The sequence below is a fragment of the Tyto alba genome, unplaced genomic scaffold (genome assembly GCF_018691265.1).
Source record: "Tyto alba isolate M040663 unplaced genomic scaffold, T.alba_DEE_v4.0 Super-Scaffold_40, whole genome shotgun sequence".
NCBI classification, from domain to species: Eukaryota; Metazoa; Chordata; class Aves; order Strigiformes; family Tytonidae; genus Tyto; species Tyto alba.
Window position 1 is genome coordinate 50,904,466 of NW_024881316.1, and position 22,302 is coordinate 50,926,767.

The 22,302-nt window shown below is 68.6% G+C and overlaps 2 protein-coding genes and 3 non-coding genes across 9 annotated transcripts; 4 read left to right on the forward strand and 1 right to left on the reverse strand.

Moving 5' to 3' along the window:
* Nucleotides 1-186: 186 nt before the first annotated feature.
* On the forward strand, nucleotides 187-7,491 carry MAPRE3 (microtubule associated protein RP/EB family member 3). 5 transcript variants are annotated; one of them, XM_042803235.1, is made up of 7 exons: nucleotides 187-301; nucleotides 4,580-4,707; nucleotides 4,796-4,941; nucleotides 5,036-5,237; nucleotides 5,858-6,009; nucleotides 6,144-6,296; nucleotides 6,525-7,491. In XM_042803235.1, the coding sequence occupies exons 2-7, from the start codon at nucleotides 4,587-4,589 to the stop codon at nucleotides 6,591-6,593; spliced, it is 843 nt and encodes a 280-aa protein (XP_042659169.1). In that variant the 5' UTR covers nucleotides 187-301; nucleotides 4,580-4,586; the 3' UTR covers nucleotides 6,594-7,491. The 5 variants fall into 5 exon arrangements, with proteins under 5 accessions (XP_042659169.1, XP_032859922.2, XP_042659166.1 ...); XM_033004031.2 differs by lacking the exon at nucleotides 187-301 and adding an exon at nucleotides 1,919-1,941; XM_042803232.1 differs by lacking the exon at nucleotides 187-301 and adding an exon at nucleotides 1,919-1,941 and having other exon boundaries at nucleotides 5,036-5,192.
* Nucleotides 7,492-8,136: 645 nt separating this feature from the next.
* Nucleotides 8,137-8,300, forward strand: LOC122154539. The gene has a single exon (XR_006166534.1). It is a non-coding gene; the product is annotated as a U1 spliceosomal RNA (small nuclear RNA).
* Nucleotides 8,301-8,820: 520 nt separating this feature from the next.
* LOC122154544 lies at nucleotides 8,821-8,984 on the reverse strand. The gene has a single exon (XR_006166539.1). It is a non-coding gene; the product is annotated as a U1 spliceosomal RNA (small nuclear RNA).
* Nucleotides 8,985-9,484: 500 nt separating this feature from the next.
* Nucleotides 9,485-21,692, forward strand: TMEM214 (transmembrane protein 214). The gene is made up of 17 exons (XM_042803203.1): nucleotides 9,485-9,693; nucleotides 9,817-10,010; nucleotides 11,451-11,601; nucleotides 12,633-12,767; nucleotides 15,277-15,359; nucleotides 15,857-15,962; nucleotides 16,729-16,810; nucleotides 17,662-17,763; nucleotides 17,863-18,004; nucleotides 18,476-18,567; nucleotides 18,681-18,729; nucleotides 19,126-19,239; nucleotides 19,447-19,564; nucleotides 19,944-20,040; nucleotides 20,232-20,388; nucleotides 20,884-21,035; nucleotides 21,451-21,692. The coding sequence occupies exons 1-17, from the start codon at nucleotides 9,543-9,545 to the stop codon at nucleotides 21,575-21,577; spliced, it is 2,052 nt and encodes a 683-aa protein (XP_042659137.1). The 5' UTR covers nucleotides 9,485-9,542; the 3' UTR covers nucleotides 21,578-21,692.
* Nucleotides 21,693-22,208: 516 nt separating this feature from the next.
* Nucleotides 22,209-22,281, forward strand: TRNAA-CGC. The gene has a single exon. It is a non-coding gene; the product is annotated as a tRNA-Ala (tRNA).
* Nucleotides 22,282-22,302: the final 21 nt, after the last annotated feature.

Below are 22,302 nucleotides of genomic sequence, written 5' to 3' on the forward strand. Positions count from 1 at the left end.
GGGGGGGGGGAGGGGGCGGGGCCCGGCCGTGCAGAGGCCACCGCCCGCCGCCAGGCGGCGCTGTGGGACGGGGGGGGGGGGGGGGGGGGGGCGAGGTTCGCGGCGGGCGTTGCCGTGGCGACGGGAGGGAGGGGGCGTGTCTCCGCGCCCCCGTTGCCATGGCGTCGGAGGGGCGGAGCGGAGCGGGGGCCGGTCCCGCCCGCGGGGAGGGGCGGGGCGGTGTCGGCGCATGCGCGGGAGGCCCGTGCGGTCCCGGCCCGGTCCCGGCGCGGTGCGGAGGGAGCGGAGCGGCCCGAGCGCGGTGAGTGCGGGTCGGTAACGGGGGGGGGGGGGGGGGGGGGGAAAGCGCCGTCCTGGGACCCGACATCCCCCCCCCCGGGACCCGACATCCCCCCCCCCATCCCGGCACCGCCCCCCCGGGACCGCGGCTTGGCGTGGTGACGGGGCTGGGGTGTCCGTCCGGTGTCTCCGGGGATGGAGCGGCCGTGAGAGCGAAACCGGCGGGGGATGGAGCGGCCGGGGTCGGGGTCCGGCCTGACGCAGCGGCGGCCGCCCCCCCCCCCCCCCCCGGTGTCCCCGGTTGCGTGTCCCGTGGGGCCGCGGTCACGGCACGGCACGCCGGGAGCTGTAGTCCCGGGCCGGGCATCCCCCCCCCCGCCTCCGGTTACCGGGCATCACCGGTTACCGGGCATCACCCGGGAGACTCCGCGGGCCCGGGGTGTCGCTGGGGGGGGGCCCAGTTGCGCCCCACGGGCCGTGGGGGTGACACGAGGCGGCCGTCGCCGTGACCTGCCAACTCGCCCCGACCGCGGTGACGGTGGCTCCGGGACGCTGCCCACCCGGGTGCTCCCGTGGGAGGGGGGGGTCACCCAGCCCCGTCTCGCAGCGTGGGGTGCCCCCCAACACCACCCCGGGCACACACACCCCCCCCCCGGCCCCGGTGCGGCGGCTCCCACCCGTCACGGCGTGGGCACACCGGCGTGGCCGCAGCGCGTGGGGCCTGTCCTCGAGGGGCGGCCTGGGGGGCGGGGGGGGTCCCCCCCCCACGCTGGTTTTGGGGTGCTGACGAGCTGCTCTCCCCGCCGCGGTCTGCGGCAACGGCTGGACTCGTCGAACGGCGCTCGGGCATTAATATTTCAGGGATGCTGCGCGGGGTGAGGATGCCGGCGCGGGGGGAGGCGCTGCCGGCGGCACCGCGCTCTGCACATGCTCCTGCCGCTGCTATTTCAAGTTATTTAGGTTAGCGGGAGGGGGGACCCCCGGGGCCGGGCCCCCCCTGCCCGCGCTGCCCCATATCCCCGCCGTCGGCGCCCCGTTTCCCTCGCCGCGGGTTGGGACGGGCAACCGGGAAAGCTGCGGCCTGCGCCCGGGCAAACCCACCGGCACCGGCGCGGCGACGCTCTCCTCTCGGTCGGGGTTTTGGGGGGGGGGGATGTCCGCGATGGCCGGGGGCAAGCGGCCGCCCTGGGTCAGCCGGGCGGCACCGCAGCAGCTCGGCACGGTGCTCAGCCCCCGCTGGGTTGTCTGCCACCCCCCAACACACACACCCCCCCCCCTTTCCCTCCTCGCCTATTTGTCACTTGAGAAGCCACCGGGACGGCTCCCAAAATAGAAGCCGCGAGTCGCAGCAGCCCGGCATCGCCCCGGCACCGACCCGGCGTTGGCAGCGGTGCTGAGCGGGCGCCCCGGTCGCGGCCGCCGGCCTCATTCTCCTCTCGCTTTGGCCAGAGCGCACCGGCCCCGGGCCCGGCAAGGGCTGCGGCGTGGGACCGCCGGTGCCCCCCGCCCCCCCGGCAGCGTTGGGGCGAGGAGCCGGGCTGGACGACCTCTCCGCGCCCCAGCAAGCGCCGGCGGGACGGGGCAGAGCCACGCGCCCCGGTGTTTTGTTCGCCGTTGGGCCTTGATTTAGCAGCTCGGCGGCCGGACAATTAAAATGCAGCGGTAAGCATCCCCCCCTGCCCCCCCCCCCTTTTTGCCCCGTCAGCGCGGCCGGCCGGGCGCCCTGCGCAGGCGGCACGGGGCGGGGGGGGGGACACACTCTGCACCCCGGAATCCCGCATCCCGCCGCGGGCAGGACACGCATCGCTCTTCCCCAGCGCCGGAACACCTCCCTCTCCCCACGGTTTGCTGGGATTCAGGGCTAAATGCCTTACTTTTATTCCTTATTTATTTATTTATTTGCAAAAGCTGGTTTGTGCAAACCGGCTGCACCAGAGGCGCGTCCATCGCCCGGCGTCGGGGCTGGGGGCGAGCGTCGGCTTCCCTGTCATTATGCCGGGGCGTGCTCGGCTTTGGAAGCGCCAGCGCCGGCGTTTCAGCGGCCGCAAACGGGCTGGGCGGCCCGGTGTGTCCCGGCAAGCGTGTGTGTGTGTGTGTGTGTCCCCCCCTCCCCGGTAGCACCGGCGTTCGGCGGCCCCGCGTGCCGGCACGAGGTCTAGGGTGCTGCCCAACCGGCCGGCGTGGTTGACGCCTCGATTCGTCCCGCAGCAAAACCCACCCCGGCACGGCTCGCAGGGGCACCCGCCGTGGGAATCCCGGAGGGTGGGGGGTGCCCCCCGCGGGGGGGGCTGCTTCCTCCCGCGGGGCGAGATGATGAGGAAGGTGCCGGGGCTGCACCCCGCCGGCGCTCCGGGATGGTGTCGGGGGGGGGGGGGGGGGGGGGGGGGGGGGCTGCGCCGTGCCTGGGGTGGGGGGGTTGCACTCCCAGGCTGTGCGGACCTCGCCCCCGTGGTGGTAGTGGGGGACGGACGGACGGACGGACGCTGCGGCCGTGCCGGGCATCCCGCGTTGTCGGGCAGGGGAGGAGGGGGAAGCCACTTGTGGGTCTGTGCCCAGCCCGGTGCCGGCAGCGTGCGCCCCACAGAGAGGGTGTGGGGCGCTGGTGCCATGCATCCCCCCCCCCCCCCCCCCGCCGTGGCTCGGTGTTGGCAGCCGAACCCTGCCCGGGGGGCTCCGGCTCTGCCGTGCGCGCAGGGCGCTGGCAGCTGCTCCCGGCTATTTCGGGAAAAGACGGTGATGGCGAAGCACGGGGGGGGCGGGGGGGAGATGGGCCGCGGGTGTCAGCCGGCCGCTGGCTCCTCGCCGGGGCGGGCAGGCAGCCCCCCCCATAGCATCCCCCCAACAGCCCCCCCCCCCCCCCGCCCGCTCCGGCAACGGGCAAGCGCCGGTGGATTCCCGGCTGCACCGCAGTGCGCGTGGCTCTGGCCCCACGCCGCGCATGACTCAGCTCGGTGCTGCCGGAGCGGGGGGGGGGGGGGGACGGGGACACGACACCCCCCTGCCCGCACCCCAATCCCAGCCAGGGCTGGGTGCCTTCGGGGCGCTTGGACGGCGCGATGGGCGACTTCGGGGAGCGGGACGGGACGGTGCTCACCACGCCGGGGGCTTCGTTTCCAGCTGCTCCTGTGGCTAAAAATACCAACGCTCCCCCCCCACCCACCCCCCCGCCCCCGCGGCTGCACACGGGGAGGGGTGGGATGGGGTGCTGGGGAGGGGGGGTCCCGGCCCCGGCGGGGGGACCAGCTGCTGGTGGCTGTGCTGGTATCACCGGTGCTGAGTCACGACGATGCCGGGGGGGGGGGGGGGGGGCTGCAGCCATCAATACCTTCCCCCCACCCCCCAACACAAGTGGGGTGGTCCCCCCACAGCCCCCAACAGGAGGTGTGTCGTCCCCCCCCAGGCTCAGTGTGCTGGCAGTGCCCCCCCCAGGCTGTGGCAGCAGGAGTGGGGTCGGGGGGGCTCCCCCCCCTGCCCCAAACCCCCAGCTGGCAGCTGACCCTGAGCCCTGCACCCCCCCCCTCCCCAGGGCGAGGGGATTAACGCTGCTGCTGCTGGGGGGGGGGGCGGGCACAGGCGATGGGGACCCCCGCTCCAGGGGTGGGGGGGCAGCGCGATGGGGACCCCCCCTCTTGCAGCGGGGATGGTGTCTTGGTGTGTGTCCCCCCCCCCCGCCCTGCGGCACGGCTCCCCGGCGCTGTGGGGTCTGGGCTGCAGTGCCCAGGCAGACACACAGACCCCCCCACCCCCGTGCCCCCCCCCCCCAGTGCCCGCCGGCAGATGTGGCCCCTCTAAGCCCGGCTCGAATGGCCCCCGGCAGATTAGGGGGCTGGAAGGAGGGGGGGGGCCATAAGCTGCTTATGGTCCCAGCCCCCCCCGAGCTCCGTGGCCACACTGTGCCCCGGCACAGGGGCAGTGCCCACGGTGGTCCCCACGTTCCCCCCCCCACCACCATGAGCTGCATCCTGCAGTGCACCCACGCCCCGGGGGCTGTGCCCCCACCCGTGCCAGGGTGTGGGTGGGTGGGTGGGTGGGTTGCCACGGGGCTGCCAGAGACCCTCGTTGTGCCAGTGTGTGTGTGTGTGTGTATGTGTGTGTGTGATCCCCCCCCCCAACAGCCACCATGCGTGGGGGGGTGGGGGATCCCCCCGGCTGCAGCGGTGTCGCCCATTTGCCGGAGCCGGGGTGGGGTGGGGGCACCCCGAGCCCCGCCACGGCCCTGGGGGTGGGTCGGGGCAGGGGGGTGGGGAGCGGGTGGGTGCAGCCCCCCCCCCCCCCCCCGTGACGTGGGCTCTCTCGGCAGCTGGGGCATGGCCGTCAATGTGTACTCGACGTCGGTGACCAGCGAGAACCTGAGCCGCCATGACATGCTCGCCTGGGTCAACGACTCCCTCCAGCTCAGCTACACCAAGATCGAGCAGCTCTGCTCAGGTCGGGGGGGGGCACGGGGGGACGGGGGCGGGCGGGGGGACACATAGACCCAGCGGCAGGCTGACGCCGCGGTGCGCGCCCGGCGCAGGGGCTGCCTATTGCCAGTTCATGGACATGCTGTTCCCCGGCTGCGTCCACCTGCGGAAGGTGAAGTTCCAAGCCAAGCTGGAGCACGAGTACATCCACAACTTCAAGGTGCTGCAGGCCGCCTTCAAGAAGATGGGAGTGGACAAAGTAGGTCCAAAGGGGGTGGCGGGGAGGGGGTGCGCGGGGGGGGGGGGGGGGCCGGCAGAGCAGCCCCACCAGCCCCTCCGCCCACCCCGCCCAGATCATCGCGGTGGAGAGGCTGGTGAAGGGCAAGTTCCAGGACAACTTTGAGTTCATCCAGTGGTTCAAGAAGTTCTTCGACGCCAACTACGACGGGAAGGAGTACAACCCGCTGCTGGCGCGGCAGGGCCAGGACGTCGCGCCCCCCCCAAACCCAGGTGATCACATCTTCAACAAACCCAAGAAACCCGTTGGCACTGCAGGTAATGCCCGGGTCCCCCCCCGGCGAGAGCTGCCCCCCCTCCTGCACCCCCCCCCACGTTGCCGTGGCCAGGCCCCCCCTCAGCCTGCACCCCCCACCCCCCTCTGCCTGCGCCCCGCTCTGCTGCCTGCGACCGGGGGGGGGCCCAGCGGGTCTGCAGGGACACCCGGGGCGGAGGGGACGGCGGAGGGACCTGTGGGGAGCTGGGCAGGGCTCGGCTGCCTCCATCCTCCCGCTCACCCCGGGTCCGGGGGTGCTTTGTCCCCCCCCCAACCTCCCCATGGCTCCCATCCCCCTGTTCCGTGCTGCCGCGGGCATCACGGGCTCAAAGGGCTGGATGCCCCCCCACCCCACCCCACGGCAAACCCCGTGTCCAGGCCACAAGCCGGGGGTGAGATCTGCCAGGGGAAACTGAGGCAGGGGAGGAGGGTCCGGGCAGCGCAGCCCCGGAGTCGCGGCTCAGCCCCGAGTGCTCTGCCTGCCCTCGCTGCCTGCTGCTGCCTCCCAGCCCCCGCCGCCCCACATGATGCAGGGGAGGGGGGGGGGGGGGGTCCCTGCCAGCAGCTCCCCCACCCCCCCGCGGGACCGGCATTAACCCGTTGGTCCCCGTCTGCTGTCAAGTCCCCCAGAGGACCTCTCCCACCGGCCCCAAGAACACGCCGAACCCGGCCCGCCTCAGCAACGTCCCCAGCAGCATCCTCCGGAAAAACTCCCCCGCCGCCCGCAACGGGGGCCCCGAGGCCGACGCGCAGATCCTGGAGCTCAACCAGCAGGTGGGCAGGACCCCCGCCCGCCGCGGCACGGGAGGGGGGATGCGGCCGAGCCCCCCCCCCCCAACAACAACTCCCGGGGCGTGGGGCTGAAGGCTCTGCCCACCCCCCCCCCCCCTTCCTCCTCACCCCGGCAGCTGATGGACCTGAAGCTGACGGTGGACGGGCTGGAGAAGGAGCGGGATTTCTACTTCAGCAAACTGCGGGACATCGAGCTGATCTGCCAGGAGCACGAGAACGAGAACAGCCCCATCATCACCGGCATCGTCAGCGTCCTCTACGCCACGGAGGTGAGGGCCGGGCACCGCTGTCATCCCCCCCACACCCCCCCCGGGGGTCCCAGCCCCTCGCTCTGGGCTCCCCTGGGATGAAACCCCCACGGCCGCTCCCAGGCTCTGGCTTTGGTCGCTTTGCGGGGTGCCGGTTTGGGCTTTGCCGGAGCCCTTGTGCCATGGGGTGGGAGCACCCACCCGCCACGCCCCCCCAGGCTGATGGTGTCCCCCCCAAACTCCTGGCAGGAGGGCTTCGCCCCGCCGGAGGACGACGAGCTGGAGGAGCAGCAGCCAGAGGACCAGGACGAGTACTAGCCCCGGCACGCTCCCGCGCCCCGCGCCGCCCCGCGCCGTTCCCCCCCCCCCCCCACAGACACTCGAGGTGCGAGCCCGGTGCGCCTCGCCCCGCACTGTCACACGCCACCGCGGTTCTCCGGCGGGAAGCCACCGTCTCCATAATAAATAGATGTCCCTCCAGCGAGGAGCGCGGCTGTGCCTACGCCGGGGGGGGGGGTGGGGGGATCAGGGGGGGTGGGACGGGCTCTGGCCCTCGCCGCCCCCCCACCCCATTATTTATTTCCGTTGTCCCCTCCGGTGCGTGTCCCCCTGCGCCTGCCCTGCTGGGTGAGAGCGAGAGGGGGGGGGGAGATGGAGCCTTTGGGGTGAAGCCCTGCCAGCCCCCCCCCCCCCCCCCCCCCCCGCTGAGCCCGGGGATGGGGGGGGGCTGGAGCCAGCAGCCCTGCGCTGGCTGCAGGGGGGTCAGTGTGTCCCCCCCCCCCAGCCCCAGCAGCGGAGTGGACACAGGTTTTGCTTCAGGTTGGTGGGAAGATGAAAAAGAAACCTCGGGACGCGGCCACCCTGCCTGCTGGGGGGGTGGGGGGGGGAGGCAGCAGGGGGGGGGGGGGGGGGCACCCGGTGGGTGGGGGGCACCCGGCCACCGCAGCCCCAGGGTCCCGGTTTGCAGCTTGGGGACGGCGGAACCCCTCTACCCCGCTGCAGGACCCCCACTCCCCACGGCCACCAGGGACCCCCCCCCACCCCGGGGGTGCTGGGGTGGATCCTGCCCTGGCTGGTGTCGTGTCCCCCCCCCCCGTGTGTGTGTGTGTGTCCCCCCCACCCGCCACCCCGTCGCATCGCTTGTCTGGTCCGTCACTCCGGTCGCAAAGCCTGCATCTGTGTTAAGTTTTATTTAAAATAAACTCGTGTGGTAAAACGTTGTCCTGCCGAACTGGGGAGGGGGAGCAGGGACACACCCCCCCCCCGCGAAGGGGGGGGGACAGTGGAGCAGCGCGGGGTGCTGGGTCGCGGGGAGGGGGGGGAACGGGAGGTGCGGTTCTTCGGGCCGGGTCCCGGTTTAGGGGCTGGATTGGTGCTAAAAAGCTTATTTCGCGCTGTGTTGGTGGTGCTGAGGGGGGGCGAACGTCACGCGTGGCGTGGGAGCGCGTCAGCTGAACCACGGAGGGGAGCGGGGGAGCCCCGCGATGAGCCGGGAGAGGGCGGGGCCCTGCCGGAGGGGCGGGGTCATGCAAATCACGCCGGTGTTAACGATGCCTCGGGGGCGGGGCCACGTAGAGCTCATCGCGGGCACAGAGCCGGGCGGGGCCGAGGGGGCGGGGATTCGCGGGTGTGGGGCGGGGCCATGCAGATTAGGGAGAGCGAGGGGTGACGGGAGGCCGTGGTGCCCCAAGACGGTGCCGCTGACGGCCCGCGCGGGAGCTGCGCGGGGCCACGCGTGGGCGGCGGGAGGCGCGTGGGTGCGGGCGGGTGCCGCGTCGGGGTAGGCGGGTGAGAGGGCCGGGGTGCCGCGTGTTGTGTGTGGGTGCGGCGGGGTGGTCCCCGGGGCGCGGGGAGCAGAGTCATACTTACCTGGCAGGGGAGACACCATGATCAGGCAGGTGGTTTTCCCAGGGCGAGGCTCATCCCCTGCACTCCGGGTGTGCTGACCCCTGCGATTTCCCCAAATGCGGGAAACTCGACTGCATAATTTGTGGTAGTGGGGGACTGCGTTCGCGCTCTCCCCTGGTGTCCGTGGTGGAACAGCAGACTTCACAGCTCCCGCGAGCGCGGTGCCCACGCTCCGTCCCGCCGCGCGTGGGAAGCGGCCGCACATCAGCCTCAGGGGGCGGGTCCCGGCTCCCTCGCAAATCCCGCGGGGGCGGCGGCGGCCCCGCGCTGCTTCTCGCGGCTGCCGAGAGCCCGTGGCCGAAGCCCGGCTCGCCCCACGGCGAACACGAGCTCCGGCCCGGCCGCGCGTGGGCGGCAACGGGAGACGAGACTCGGGCTCCACGCGAGCTCCGGGTGTCGACCCCGCGGGCGGCTCAAGCGGCGCCGGTCCCGCTCGGGTTCGGGCCGCGACACCCCCGGCCGGCGGGGACAGCGGAGCCCGAGCCGCGGGGGCACGGCCGCAGCTCCGCCCGCTGCCCCCGGCCGCGGGGGCCCCACTCCCGCAGGGGACGCGGTGGCGGCCGCGGGCAGTGGGCCCGCACAGCCCACCCCACGGGACCCACTCTCGATTCGGGATCTGCCGTTCCACCACGGACACCAGGGGAGAGCGCGAACGCAGTCCCCCACTACCACAAATTATGCAGTCGAGTTTCCCGCATTTGGGGAAATCGCAGGGGTCAGCACACCCGGAGTGCAGGGGATGAGCCTCGCCCTGGCAAAACCACCTGCCTGATCATGGTGTCTCCCCTGCCAGGTAAGTATGACTCTGCTCCCCGCGCCCCGGGGACCACCCCGCCGCACCCACACACAACACGCGGCACCCCGGCCCTCTCGCCCGCCTCCCCCGACGCGGCACCCGCCCGCACCCACGCGCCTCCCGCCGCCCACGCGTGGCCCCGCGCAGCTCCCGCGCGGGCCGTCAGCGGCACCGTCTTGGGGCAGCACGGCCTCCCGTCACCCCTCGCTCTCCCTAATCTGCATGGCCCCGCCCCCTCGCCCCGCCCCGGCTCTGTGCCGGCGATGAGCTCTACGTGGCCCCGCCCCCGAGGCATCGTTAACACCGGCGTGATTTGCATGACCCCGCCCCACCATCGCTTCAGGCCACGCCCTCCCGTGACCCCTCCCGCTGTGTGGGCGGGGCGGGGCGTGATTGGGGGCGGATCGTTTTTGTCACGGCGGGGCGGGGCGGAGACGTGGCAGCAGCTACGCCAGGCCGGTGTGCGCGGCTGCAGCCAATGGGCGCGGTCGATGGGCGCATGCGCGGTTCCAAATCACGCCCCCCCCCCCCCCGCCGTTCCCCGTTACCCTGGTGCAGCGGCCATGATGGCGGCGGCGGCGGCACCGGGAACGGGCCCGGGCCCGGCCGGCGGCCGCTGGGAGCTGGTGCGCAAGGGCCGGCGCCCCACCAGTGGCCCCGGCAGCCGCCGCGCCCTGGGCGAAGCCAACGCCGGCCGAGCGCTGCCTTTGTCCGGTGAGTGTCGGCCTCCCCGCCGGTAGCGTCACGGCGGCCCGGTGCTCTCGCGTGGGGGGGGGGGGGAGCTCGCGGCCGCGGGGGCTCGCTTCCCGCGACTCCCCTTCGCCTCCGGTTTCGCAGCTCCCGCCGCCGGTCCCGGTCCCTTCCAGCTGGGCTTCGAGAAGGCGCCGAAGAAGCAGAACAAGGAGCAGGTTCCCCCCGCCGCCGCCGAGCCCCCGCGCCGCCGGCCGCACGCCGGGAGAAGCGCCAAGAAACCGGCGGCGAGCGACGCCAGACCGGGGAAATGCCGGTCGCTGGAGGAAGCCCTGCGAGCCGTGAGTGTGCCCGGCCGAGCCCCCCGTTACCCCCCGCTCCCCCGGCAGCAGCATCGTTCAACCCTCGCGGGGAGCGGGGCCCTGTTTCGCTCCGTCACCCCCCAGGAGGAGGAGGAGGAGGAGGAGGAGGAAGGCCCCCCCCCGCGCCCCAGCCTCCCCCCGGGGCGGTCGCCGTGGCCCGGAGCACCCCGGGGGGCTGCGCCCCGTGTGCCGTTGTGCCTCGGCGGGAGGCGGCTGGAAGGGGAATTTCTGGCGGGGGAACGTGTCCTCCTTCCCTTCAGCTGCTCCCCAGTGCTCCGCTGCCCGCGGGGAGCCCTCAGGAACCCGCCCGTTTGCCTCCCCTCCGAGCGCCGGCGGGTTTTTAGAAGGGGACCCCCCCAAACCGGCTCTCGGTCGGGGCAGCGGCTGCCTGGCCGGGCTCTCCCGCAGCCCCGTCCAGCTCCTGCCCCGGGGCGGGGGGCTCGTCCGCCCCGCGGGGACGGTTCCCCACGTCCAGCTTTTGGGCAGGGGGGCAGCTCGGAGCGGAATCGCCGCGTGATTTCTGCGTGTGTCAGGGCGCGACTGCTGCTCCGTCGGCTTTGCTGACGGTGTCGCTTCGGGTTTTTTGACGTAGAGGCAGCTATTTCTTTTCCTCGTTCCTCCCTTCAGAACAGTCGCTGAAATAAACGTGCACCAAAAGGTGCCCGGCTTGGATTTAATAACGTGCTGTGGCTGAAATCCTCTGCGTACGGAAATGTTAAGACTTTGCAAAACTTCAAACAGCCACCCTAAGTCTCGCAGCGCTCCCTGAAGCGTAGACAGGGTACCTCTCCCTGCAAGCTTGCAGATAGTCCGAGCTTAGAAGCAGATGGTAAACGTGTTTCGTGACAGCGCAGGAGGAGGAAGGCGAGGGGGTGTGAGCTGCTGTCTGTACTCGTGGGTCGCAGGTTGTTAATTGGGTGGGTCGTGATGAGCTTGGCTGTTTTCTCCTGGGAGGGTGTGGAGCTGCCTGAGGGCGCTGGGCTGATCCTGCCCGGAGCGGGCTGTGGCTGTGGCTGTGCCGGCTGGCGCTGGGCCGCGCTCGCCGCGCCGGCGGGAAGGTGGAGCGAAGCTCTGAGGAAGGGGAAGAGCTGGTTCCCGCAGCTGTGCCGGCACAGCCCGTCCTCCTGCTGTCTCCGTTGGCTCTGGGCCTTTCTGCAGCCCCTTTGGGCAGTTCCCCGCGTGGGTTTTGTTATTCCCTGGTTTGCTAATCTGAAGAAAACGTCTTTCTGGTAGAAAACCAAACGCTGTTTCCAGGCCAGTGCTCCCATTCGCGTGACTGGGTGGTGGGCTGGGAGGGTGGTGGTGAAGGCGAGGAGTGCTTCCCTCCTCCCTCAGGAACTCGAGTTAACGTTCTCCTTTCCGTGCTTTTCGGGTAGTTCTGCGCATCCCGGGTTGAATCTGTCTGTCTGTCGCTTCCAGCTCGACCTGGCGGATCTGCAGAAGGAGCTGGATAAAAGCCAGAGCGTGTTCCCCGAGAACCCCTCTGTCTGGGTGAAGGACCTGGCCAGTTATCTCAACTACAAGCTGCAGGCGCCCAGGAGCGACCCCGTGCTCAGCCAGCACCCCCACGGTCAGTGCTCTCCGACCTCCCCGTGCGCCCTAAAACGGGGCGGAGGGGTGACGGGGCAGCCTCTGTCCCCTCCCACCCCCCCACCCCCCGCCAAGCCCGTACAACCGTTTTGGTTGGAAAAGACCCAGAAGGTCACCGAGTCCGCCCGTCGGTCCCGGCAGGGAGACTCGAAGGAGTTGGGTGCTGCGTTCTTCGCCAGGTTTACTTTGTGCAGGTTTCTGAAGAGTACAGGTGGAAGGACGGCTCGCTACAGAGGCGGCTTGTCAAAACGTTTCAAAGCAGACAGGACCAAAGTAGTCAACAGATGTGAAAGGAGAGAAAAATCTGAGAGGAGTCAGGTCGAGCCTGTCCCGCAGTCGGGGCTGCTCCCTGCAAACTGAGACATTTGGGCTTGGCTTTGATTTCTCCCCGCCCCTCCAAACAGTTGGGACTTTTTTGGTGTTCTTTTTTTCTGTGCCAAAACCGTCTTAGGAAACTTGGTAATAGAAAAGACACAAGACTGTTCTTTATTCAACAAATACAATGGGGGTTATTTGCTTGATTCTCTGATATCACCACAGTTGGCTTTCCTTGGCTACAAAGACAACAAAACTGCGTACAGCCGGACTGTACAGCGCAACAAGTGTACAGTTGGCAAACTAGAGCCTTTCCCTAGCCACCCTTTCTCCGTAAGGACCCGTGACCTGTACCAGCTCTTGTGAAATTCAGGAATCTGCTCGCTTGTGTCCGCACTTACCTTGGAAAGGGATGCTCTGGCTGGATTTCCCTTTTACACGTGATCTGTCAGTCTGCACTCGTCGCCAGGGGCGGCGGTGGGTAAAAGAGCAGAAAACCTTCCCAAAGCCTGTGTCCGCCCTGCAGCATCGACGTTTAGCAGAAGGCAGTGCTTTAGGGCTGAGCCAGGCGCACCTAACGCCGGGCAACTGAGAAAGAAGTCAGCTGTGGGCCGCGTGGTGTGTGGGGACGGGGTGCCAGCTTCTCCTCGCAGACCGCCGCCCGCTCAACTCTCCCTGCTCTTGTGTTGGCTCCAGACTATCCGTACTGCCTCGTGGGCAAGGAGCTGAGGAGCATCATCAGATCCCTGCTGGGAAGGTCGTCCGGTGTGCTGGAGCTCTTCTTCGACCACTGTATTTACACCATGCTGCAGGAGCTGGACAAAACCCCGGGTAAGACGCGGTGGGCGCAGTCCCGGGGCACCGCCGTGTGCCCCGTGAGTGCGGTGATCCTTCTACGAGAAGGGGTTTGGCTTTTTCGGCTGTGGGATGGGGGCTGCTCCTCGTCTCCCGTTTTAAGAGCTCTTGGGAACCCCTCTGGGGAGGAGGGGAGGTGGGAAGCTCCTGCTGGGCGTCCTGTGCGCAGCGAGGGGCCGTTCCTGCCCGGGCGCTCGTCGGCCTGACGCGCGGCGCTGCTGAGGCCGCGGGGCCGCGGGCTGGAGGAGGCAGAGCAGGCGTCACGGGGGGCGAGGTGTGAGCCCACCGCGGTGCTGCTGTTGTCCCAAAGATCAAGGTTCTTTTCCTCAGTACATGGCATTAACATATATCCTGCTAATACACTTTTTTAACTGTCAGGATCCCTGTACAAAGCTGTAAAGGCATCAACATAAGTCACTCCATCCCATTTTCCCAAGCAACGACAGAACAGCATCAGTTGTCGTGGTGTTGAATTGCAAAGACGCGTTTTCCAGCCACTGTTCGCCATCAGTTATTTGTAATTTGGCCACCATTTACTACAATTTTTTTTTTTTTTTTTTTTCCATTTTATCCTCATTCATCAAATCCCCCCTGAACCAGTTTATTTTTCAAAATACACCCCAAAGGGCTACAGGGAGGACTCGTGGGTTGGCTCGAGCCCTTTCCAACCAAATACCTACTTGCGGGCTCTGACCCCCCTGGTCGGTTGAGGCGACCCTCGCCGAGCATCTACGCGCGACTTTATCATCTTCTGCGGAAGCAATTAAGCTAAATTTAATGCTCGCCAATCCAGGAACTCGCCCTTACTCAAATGTCTCTGCTTGGGCGTTGCACCTCCGAGTCGCTCGTCCCTTCCTCGGGAGGAATGGGCGGGCTCAGCGTGTCGGTTCCATCGGCTGCCGGGGACGGCGAGCCCGTGTGCCCGGCCCCGCTGGGCCGCCAGAGCTCTTATCCCCAAAATCACTTGTTTGATTGTTTTCTTTTGCTTTGTTTTTGGTTTGGTTGGTTGGTGTTTTTTTTTTTTTTTTCCCCCCAGTGTTCAATGAACCGAAAACCACCCAGACTTGAGCTATTTGTTTAATCCGCGTCCGCGCAGAGCAGGGTGGTAATTCCACCCCTGGGTTAGCGCAGGGTCACCACCCCAGCGACAGTTATCAGCACTTTTGACTGATAAGCTTGGCCTCCCTCCTCCTCCTCCTCCTCCTCCTCCTCCTCGCTGCTCCTCGCCAGGGCTGGGCTCCGTTTCAAGTCGCAATACCTTGTTTTACCTGCACACCTTCAGTGAGGACGGGGCTTTTCTTGGCAGGGGCTCTTCCCCCCCGAGGCGGGTCTCTGCTGCTGATGGAAGCTGGCTCAGGGCAGGTGGTTCTCTCCTTGGTTCAGTTGGCAGCTTTTGTTTCCTCGCGCTTATCTCGGTATTTCCCTGGCCTGACGGTTTTATGGTGTCACCCCTCGCGCTTATCTCGGCATTTCCTTGGTTTAATTGCAGCGTTGCTGCTTCAGGGTGGCTCTGGCAGCTTTACCAGCTCCGTTATCAGTTCCTGGCATTCCTTCCCAACCCTCCTGGGGTCGCTTTACCCGTTGAGACGTAACGTTCTCAGGGGGAGCACCGCAGGCCGAGGGGCGCGCGGCGGAAAGCGCCTTTCCGAGGGCTTTTGCGCGGTGTCGTGTGTCGCGGCGGCTTTTAGAACGGGGCCCTTTGGCTTTAGGAAACTTGGTAAAAGCCAGCGTGCACCCCGTAAGGGGCCCTTTGGCTTTAGGAAACTTGGTAAAAGCCAGCGTGCGCCCCGTAAGGGGCCCTTTGGCTTTAGGAAACTTGGTAAAAGCCAGCGTGCGCCCCGTAAGGGTGTTTCCTGCGGAGCGGAGGGTCCCGGCCGCGGAGCGCACAGGAGCAGCGCCCTGGACGCCGGCGAGGGCCCGCTGCTTGCAGCAGGGCCTCGGGCTCAAACCCTAAATCCTGTTTTCTTACACCCCTCTCGCGCCGTTTTTAGCAGCAGCCCCTGGTTCTGCCCGCCCTGACCAGCCGGGGGCCCCGCAGGACGTTTGTCTTCCATCACAAAACCCTCCTGACGGATCGAAATGACAGGAATAGCCCAAAATCGTTCTGAGCCCTCTTTCTTTTCAACGCGAACAGGGGGGACAGGAGCCCTTGGGAGGTCCCGGCGCTGGGGCCGTGCCCGTGCCTGCCTGCTGCTGCTTCGCAGGGCAGAGCTGGGCCGGGGCGGGGGGGCTTTAGGAAGCTGCCGGTGGGTTTCTGAGGGGTCCATCCTGCTCCTGCGGGCTGGAGCTGTGCTGGGGGCGGGGGGGGAGCAGGACCCACGCTGCTGTGCTGGGGCTCGTTAGTCAGTGAGCAGGGCAGGTCTGTGCGGAGGGGGTCATCCCCCCCCCCCCCCCCCCCCCCAACTTTCGGGGGGTACCGTGGGGGGAGGGAGGCATCGGAGGCGGCTCGTGGCTGAGGGGGGGCCCCGCCTGTGCTCCTTTTCAGGGGAGTCTTTGCACGGGTACAGGATCTGCATCCAGGCGGTGCTTCTGGACAGGCCCAAAATCGCCACGATGAACCTGGGCAAGGTGAGCTGAGTGACCGGTGCTGCTGCTCCTCCCCGCCCCGAGCTCCCCCGGCGCCGCCGGGCGGCAGCGTCCGTCCCCGTTAATCAGAAATCCTTCGGGGTGTCCCCCGCACGAAGCCCGTGAGCCTCCCTGTGCTCTTAGCCCGGAGGGACCAGTATCTCCAGCAGCTCCCCTCCCCAGGTGTGCTGGAGCCGCTGTAGGTGTCTTTTCTTCAAAGACCTTGTCCAAAGCTCGCGCTCGCTCCCGGGGGAGCGGGACACGTCCGCCCGTGGCTGCGCTGGGACCGATGCGGGTTTTGGGGTCCCGCTCCTTCGAAGCGAGCTGCCCCAGGGCTCTGCGTCCCCGAGGGGAGGGTTTGGGGTTGTGCCAACCCCCCGTCAACACGGCCCCTGGCCTGCCCTGCTGCTGAGGGTCCCTCTGGGGGGGCAGGGGGAGCCCCCGTGGGCTGGGACGGGCTGAGGCTTTTCTTGACTTAACGTGTCTCGTCTTCGCCCCAGTACTTGGAGGTGTTGCGGTCCCACCAGAACAGGCCAGCGAAATGTCTCACCGTCCTCTGGGCACTGGGACAGGCCGGATTCACGGACCTCCACGAGGGCCTGAAAGGTGAGAGCCGGGACCGGCCGCGGGGGAGGAAAGCTGGGGCGTCCCCCGGAGCTGCCCACGCGCCCCTGCTCCCACGGGCGTTCCCGCTCAGGCGTGGGATCTGCCTCGAAACACGCCGTCCCGCTGTCGAAGTGCCAGAGAGGGACGTCCTGGGGAGCGGGGTGCCGGCGGCCGCCGCGGTGCCAGGCTGCCTGCCTGGGAGGAGAATCGTGGGATCGCCTGTGGTTGGCAAAGACGTGAAAGATCCCGGGGTCAGTGGGAGCGGTGGTGTCCCGCGGGCCGGGGTTTGCTGCCCGGCGTGACGCGGCTCGCCGTTGCCCTCACGCGTGCTGTCGTTCCTTAGACGTGCAGGTGAAAGGCTGGTTGCCGCCGCGGAAAGGGGGGTGGCCTGTGCCAGAGGGTGTTTGGGGAGGCACGAGCGCTCGGTGTTCCGAGTGGCGGCGGCGCAGAGCCGCGGGAAGCGGTGCATTATTTCCGGGGATGCCGCAAGAAGCCCCTTCGCTGGACCCCCGGGGGAACCATCCTGCCTGGAAGGACAGGGAGCGTGCTGCTGCGCCGCTCGTGCGAGCCCCGGCGCCCTCCCCGAGGGGTCTGGCTGGGAAACGGGAAGGGGGTGGCTTGTCCTGAGCGTTCCTCCGCTTTCGGGTCGCTGCTCGCGGAGCCGGGCGGGGCTGGTGCGGAGGGAAGGAGCCCGCTGTCACTTGGGGGGCACAGCAAGAGCCCCCCCCCCCCCCCCCCAGGTCTGACCGTTGCCTCTCTCCCGCAGTGTGGCTCGGCGTCATGCTCCCCGTGCTCGGCATCAAGGCTCTCTCCCCGTACGCCGTCGCCTACCTGGACCGGCTGCTGGTGTGAGTTACACCTCACTTTCATTTTTCCGGGCAGCTTCGTTAAGAGAAATGAGCGCCTGCCGGGGCTGGGGGGGGGGTGGCTGTGTCTGCGCTGTGCTGGTGGAAAAAACCTGAGTGTGCGTGCCCCGCAGAGCCTCGCCGCGTGGGTTCCTTCGATCTGTGGAGGCTGCCTGTGGCGTGGGGTGTCCCCGCCGCGCTCGTGGTGCCTCGGTGGCTGCTGCTCCCACCGTGGCTCCGGGGTTTCTGCGCAGGTTTCCTCCCTAAAATGGGGAGGGTGGGTGCTGGTGGCGGAGGGGGAGCGGAGCCCGATGAGCTTTTTCCCTGCGGGGAGAAGGGAGGTGGCGTCCGGCTGAGGGTCAGGATTGCGGCGCTGGTGGCCTTGGCGGGGGTGATGGTAGCCACCGGCACGGCACGGGGTGGGGCGGCTGTGGCAGCTCCAGCACCCGGGGTGGAAGGCAGCGTGGTGCCACACAGCGCAGGGAGCTGACAGGGAAATGGGAAGGGCCAGGAGCAGCTTCGTGGTGGGCACCGAGGGGCATCCCCTGCCCTTCCAAAGGGTTCAGGAGGTTTTATTCAAGTTGTTTTTTTTTGTTTTGTTTTGTCTTTTGTTTTTTCCCCCTGTTTCACCATAACAAGAACGTTGCGTTTGTTTTTGCCAGAGGACTTTACAGAGATGCGTTCAGCCAAAATTCACAGTTCACCCTCATCTTTCTGAGCCTTTAGTCAACTGGTTTCCTATAATCTGGTTTCTCTTCTCTGAGTTCATTTAATTTACCAGCAACCCAGTCCCGGGCTGCGGTCGGCCGCTGGCGCGCCTGCCGAGGCTCACGGCGTTTCTTTCTGCCGCGCAGGATGCACCCGAACCTGACCAAAGGCTTCGGTATGATCGGGCCCAAGGATTTCTTCCCCCTCCTGGACTTTGCCTTCATGCCCAACAACTCGCTGCCACCCAGGTACGCCAGCAGCACCCCCCCCAGCACGCCCCAGCGCGGGCTGTGCCGTGGGGCGAACGTCCTGGCCGCCCTCCGCACCCCGCTGCCGTCTCCCCTCAGCCTGCAGGAGCAGCTGCGGCGGCTCTACCCCCGCCTGAAGGTGCTGGCGTTCGGCGCGAAGCCGGAGACGTCGCTGCACACCTACTTCCCCTCGTTCCTCTCCCGAGCTACGCCGAGCTGCCCTCCCGGCATGAAAAAAGAGGTGGGCACAGAGCGGGGCGGGGGGTGCGTGGCGCCACAGGTTGGGCGCTGCGGGACCCCCGGTCCCTGCGTGTCACCGCATGGCTCGGGACAGCCGAGCGGGTCCCGTCCGCCGCGGTGGGCACGGGGCTCTGGTGTCCGTGGGCACGGGCAGCCCTCACACAGGCCCAGCTCCCCCGTGCCCGAGCCGGAACGGGCAGGTGGGTCGGGCAGCTCCCGTGGGAGCGTGTCCCCGGCGGGGAGGGACCGTCGGGTCAGCCCGTCCCGAGGCGAGGATGGCAGACACAGACCAGGGCTCCTGCCACCCACGCCCGGGTTTTGGAAACGCTGGGGTAGTTCGGTGCCCCGGGAGCTGGCTGGGGGGAGAGCAGCGAGCCGGCAGGTTTTGGGGGGCAGTCGGCTGTGCCGGAGTGACGTGTCATGCTGGGGGCGGGTGAGGATCAAGAGTGATGACCTGCTGTGCTCCTCCCAGCTCCTCACCTCCATGAGCCAGTGCCTGAGCCTGGACCCGCTGAGCTTCAGCGTCTGGAGGCAGCTCTACACCAAACACCTCTCCCAGTCCAGGTCGGTTCATGCCTGCAGCACCACCCCGCTGGCATTTAGGACTCTTAAAATGCTTCTCGGAGCTCCTGACCCAACCCTGTGATTTGATTTTGTTTTTTTTCCCCTCCCCATAGTTTGCTTCTGAACCATCTGCTGGAGTCCTGGGACAGCAGCAGCAAGAAGGTAGGAGGCGGCTGTGGGAAGGAGGAGTGGTGTGCGTGCCAGGCTTGGGAGCCAGCGCTTTGCCCTGGGAACGGGCGCCGCGCTGCCGGCGGGGAGCAGAGCCCCTTTCCCTCCGCCTGCTGCGTCGGGACTCGGGATGTTCTGGATCCAGCCCCCGTTAGGCCTGGCTTCTCTGGTGCTGCGACGGGCGGGGGGGGGGGGGGGTTGCACTGGCAGAGCAGGGGAGCAGCACCGCGGTGTCTCGGTGCGGGAGCTTCAGGGGGGGGTGTCCCCACAGCCCGACCCGTCCCGCGGCTCCTCGGCGTTCCTGCCCGTCCCGTCCCCGCTCCCTCCTGCGCCGCCGGGTTCGCTCGGGGTGCCGTGACGCCGCTCTGCCTTCCCCCCCCCCCCCAAAAGGTGCGTCAGTCGCTGCAGGAAACGGTTCGCTCCTTCAAAGTCACCAACGAGGAGCTGGCGGCCAGGGGGCCCAACGGCAGCCAGGATGTGGCCGCCTGCGATGCCGCCTGCAAGGTGAGCCCCGGGCGGGGACGGGGCGGGCGGCGCCAGCCGGAGTTGGGCTCCTCGCTGGGGTTGGGGTCAGGCTCCGGCTGAGCCGGGGGGCTGCGCCGGGGGGCCGGCTGCCGGCCCCCCCGTCCGTCCTCCTGGCAGGTGACACGGGTTTCCACGGGGAAGCCGGGGGCGGGTGCTGAGCGCGGCCTCGTCCTCCCGCCTGCCCAGGACCTGCTGCGCAAGGTGAAGGGCCGGGGCTTCCCCTGGCAGCGGCCGCTGCTCGTCCTCCTGGTTTTCGCCGCCGGGTTCCTCCTGCACGACGTCCGGACGCACGGCTCCTTCCAGGGTAAGGCGGCGGCTCGGCTCGCGCCCCTGGCGCGGGAGGAGCGTCCCCGGGGGAGCGACAGCTTCGCCCTTCCCCTGAGCGAAGCCCCTCCGCGCCCCTGCCCTCACCCGGGCCCTGTGCTGCGGCGTGGGGCGTGCGTGGGCTGCGTAGAGCTGCAGCCAAACCCCCCCACCCAGCCCCTCTTGGGAGGTTTCCCCCAGGGCTGCCCTAACCCAGGTTTCCTCTCGTCTTGGGGCTTGCTGCCCCTCTTTGTCCCGCCTCGAAGCATCTTCGGAGACGTCTTGCGGAGCTCCGTGTCCCCGGAGAGAGGCTCCAGGGACGGAGCGAGCGCGCGGCTCCCGCGGAGGGCTGCTCAGGGAGCGCCTCTTGTCTCTTCCAGCCTCCTCCTCCGCTCGTCTGCTTCGCTCCTCCGGCGTCCTGCCGGCCTCGCAGCAAGCCTGGCAGAAGGTCTCCCACTGCTGCCTCGAAGGGTACAGGTCAGCGGTGCGGGCAGCGTGGCGTGGGCGCGGAGCTCTTCACGCAGCGCGGAGCGATCTCTGCGGGGAGCCCTCTTTGCCGGGGGGGGGGGCTTGGATTCTCCTCTGCCCCTGGCAGCAGCTCCGGGTACGTCCCGCGGCGGGGCCGGGGCCACCGGCAGTGCCATCAGCCGCCGCCGGTTCCGTTGCAGGTGGCTGGAGCGGAGCCTGCCCCTCTACGCCTCGCAGGCAGCGGCCGTCCTGCAGCCGCAGCTCGAGCTGCTGTGGGCGAAGAGCAGCGAGGTGGCCCTGCAGTGCTCGTCCCTGCTGGCCTGGGTCCGCGACAGCCAGCCCTGGGCCAGCGAGTGGGTAAGGACGGTGGCCCGGCGGAGGCGAGGAACACCGGCCTGGGGGCTTGGGAGGAGGAGGAGGAGGAGGAAGGCAACGTGCCTGTCGCTGCGTCTGCGCGCCCGGTGGTGCTGGGGGGGGGGGGGTGGTCTGGGCACTGCAGGCGTTCTGGTGCCGTTCCTCCAGCTGCTGGCAGTGGCCGTGGCTGAAAGGGAGAGGGATAACTCAGTGTTTTCCTGAAAATCAGCGGTTTGGTGGAAGAGGGGGGTGGCTTTAGCGCCCCGCGGAGCCAGCGGCGCGGGTGCCGCGTCTCTGCCGTTCGGTGGAGGCGGCTGAACCTCCGGGGAAGGGCCTGGAGGAGCCGGAGCGTGGTGGGTGTGCGGGGAGGAGGGGAGGGGGGGCACACGGTGGCGGGACCCCCCCCCTGGTTTGTGGCGGGACGCGGGGCCGCTCGTGGAGGGGGGGGGGGGGGGGAGGTCGGTGTTAAACCTGCGCCGGCTGTCCCGGGGTCCGCAGCTCCGGTGCCGCGTCCCCGAGGCCCTGCTGCGCTTCGCCGAGTGCGTCCGGGAGCTGCTGCTGTTCCTGGCGCGGAGCTGCCTGCTGCCGCTGCTGGAGCGCGCCGCCGCCGCGCTGGAGCGGGGCTGGAGACGCTGCCTGGACTCCTGCAAGTGAGCAGCGTCCCCCCCGGGGCTTTGCGCCCCCCTCCCCACCCGGGGCTTGAGGGGGGGGGCGGGGGGGAGGGGGGTCAGGCCCTCCAAGTCCTGGTTTTATTGGGGGGGACACACACACACACGTAGCACCGCACCCCGGGAGCGGCGTTCGCCGCAAAACCTGCCGCCACCCCGAGCTCTGGGCCTGCCAAAAGCCAAATACGCGCCCCCCCCCCACCACCACCAGTGTCCCTGGCTGCTGCCGGGAGCCGGGGCCGCCCACGGGTGACCGAGCTGAGTGTCACCCCACAGCCACCGTGGGGGCACAGCCGGGGCCGGGGCGCGCCTGCCCACCCCCCAGCCCTGCCTCTAACCCCTCCTCCTCATTTTTATTTATTATTTTTTTCCCCCCCCCCAACATCACCACCACCAGTGGAGAAGTGTCGTGGGACTGCGTGAGACACCACCTGGCCAGCTTTACCTATTCCTCGTGGATTTATCTGCAAAACGCCACCCTCGCCGTCGCGGACTGGGCCTTGGCTCTGGTTTCCGGACACTGATGCGCTGGCGGGAGGACACGGTCAGGGCTCCCCCCGACGTCCCCGCCGCCCCCCCCGTCTCGCCGGTGCCACTCGTGTCGGCCGTGGGATGGAGATGCCGAGGGAGACGCACAAACGGGGACTTTTGGGCTCGAATCCGGGCTTATGGGGGTGGGGAAGTGGTTGTTTCTTTTTTTTTTTTCCTGGGAAACACACATCCACGTTTTTCCACACTCTGTGACTTGGCTTTGGCTCTCACTGTCCCCCCACTCCCTCAGGTGGGTGAGCGATCCCCCTCCCCTTGCGCTTTGCCTGCATTGAAGGGGGGGGATACCCTGACATGGCCCCCCCACTCCCTCCGCCTTTCCCATGGCTCCTGGGTGAATGAACCGGACTGATTTATATATTTTATTTTTCCCTTTTTGCATTAACACACGTGCTTTTTGTTCCTTGGCAAAGATGCCTGTGGGGTGGGGGCTGTCCAGAACCGCCCCCCCCCCCCGTTAGCCTCTGATGGGGAGGGGGGGGGAAGAAAAACACCCACCCAAACTGCCCCGATTTCACCGATAAGCGCCGTTTGTGTCGCGCCCCACGCGGGGGCTGCGCGTGTCCGCGCCCCGGGGGGGCGGTGGGTGGGGCGCTGGCGCGAGGCGGGGGATTAGCTCAGGCGGTAGAGCGCTCGCTTCGCGTGCGAGAGGTGGCGGGATCGATACCCGCATCCTCCAGGCTTGGGTTGGGTTGTTTGT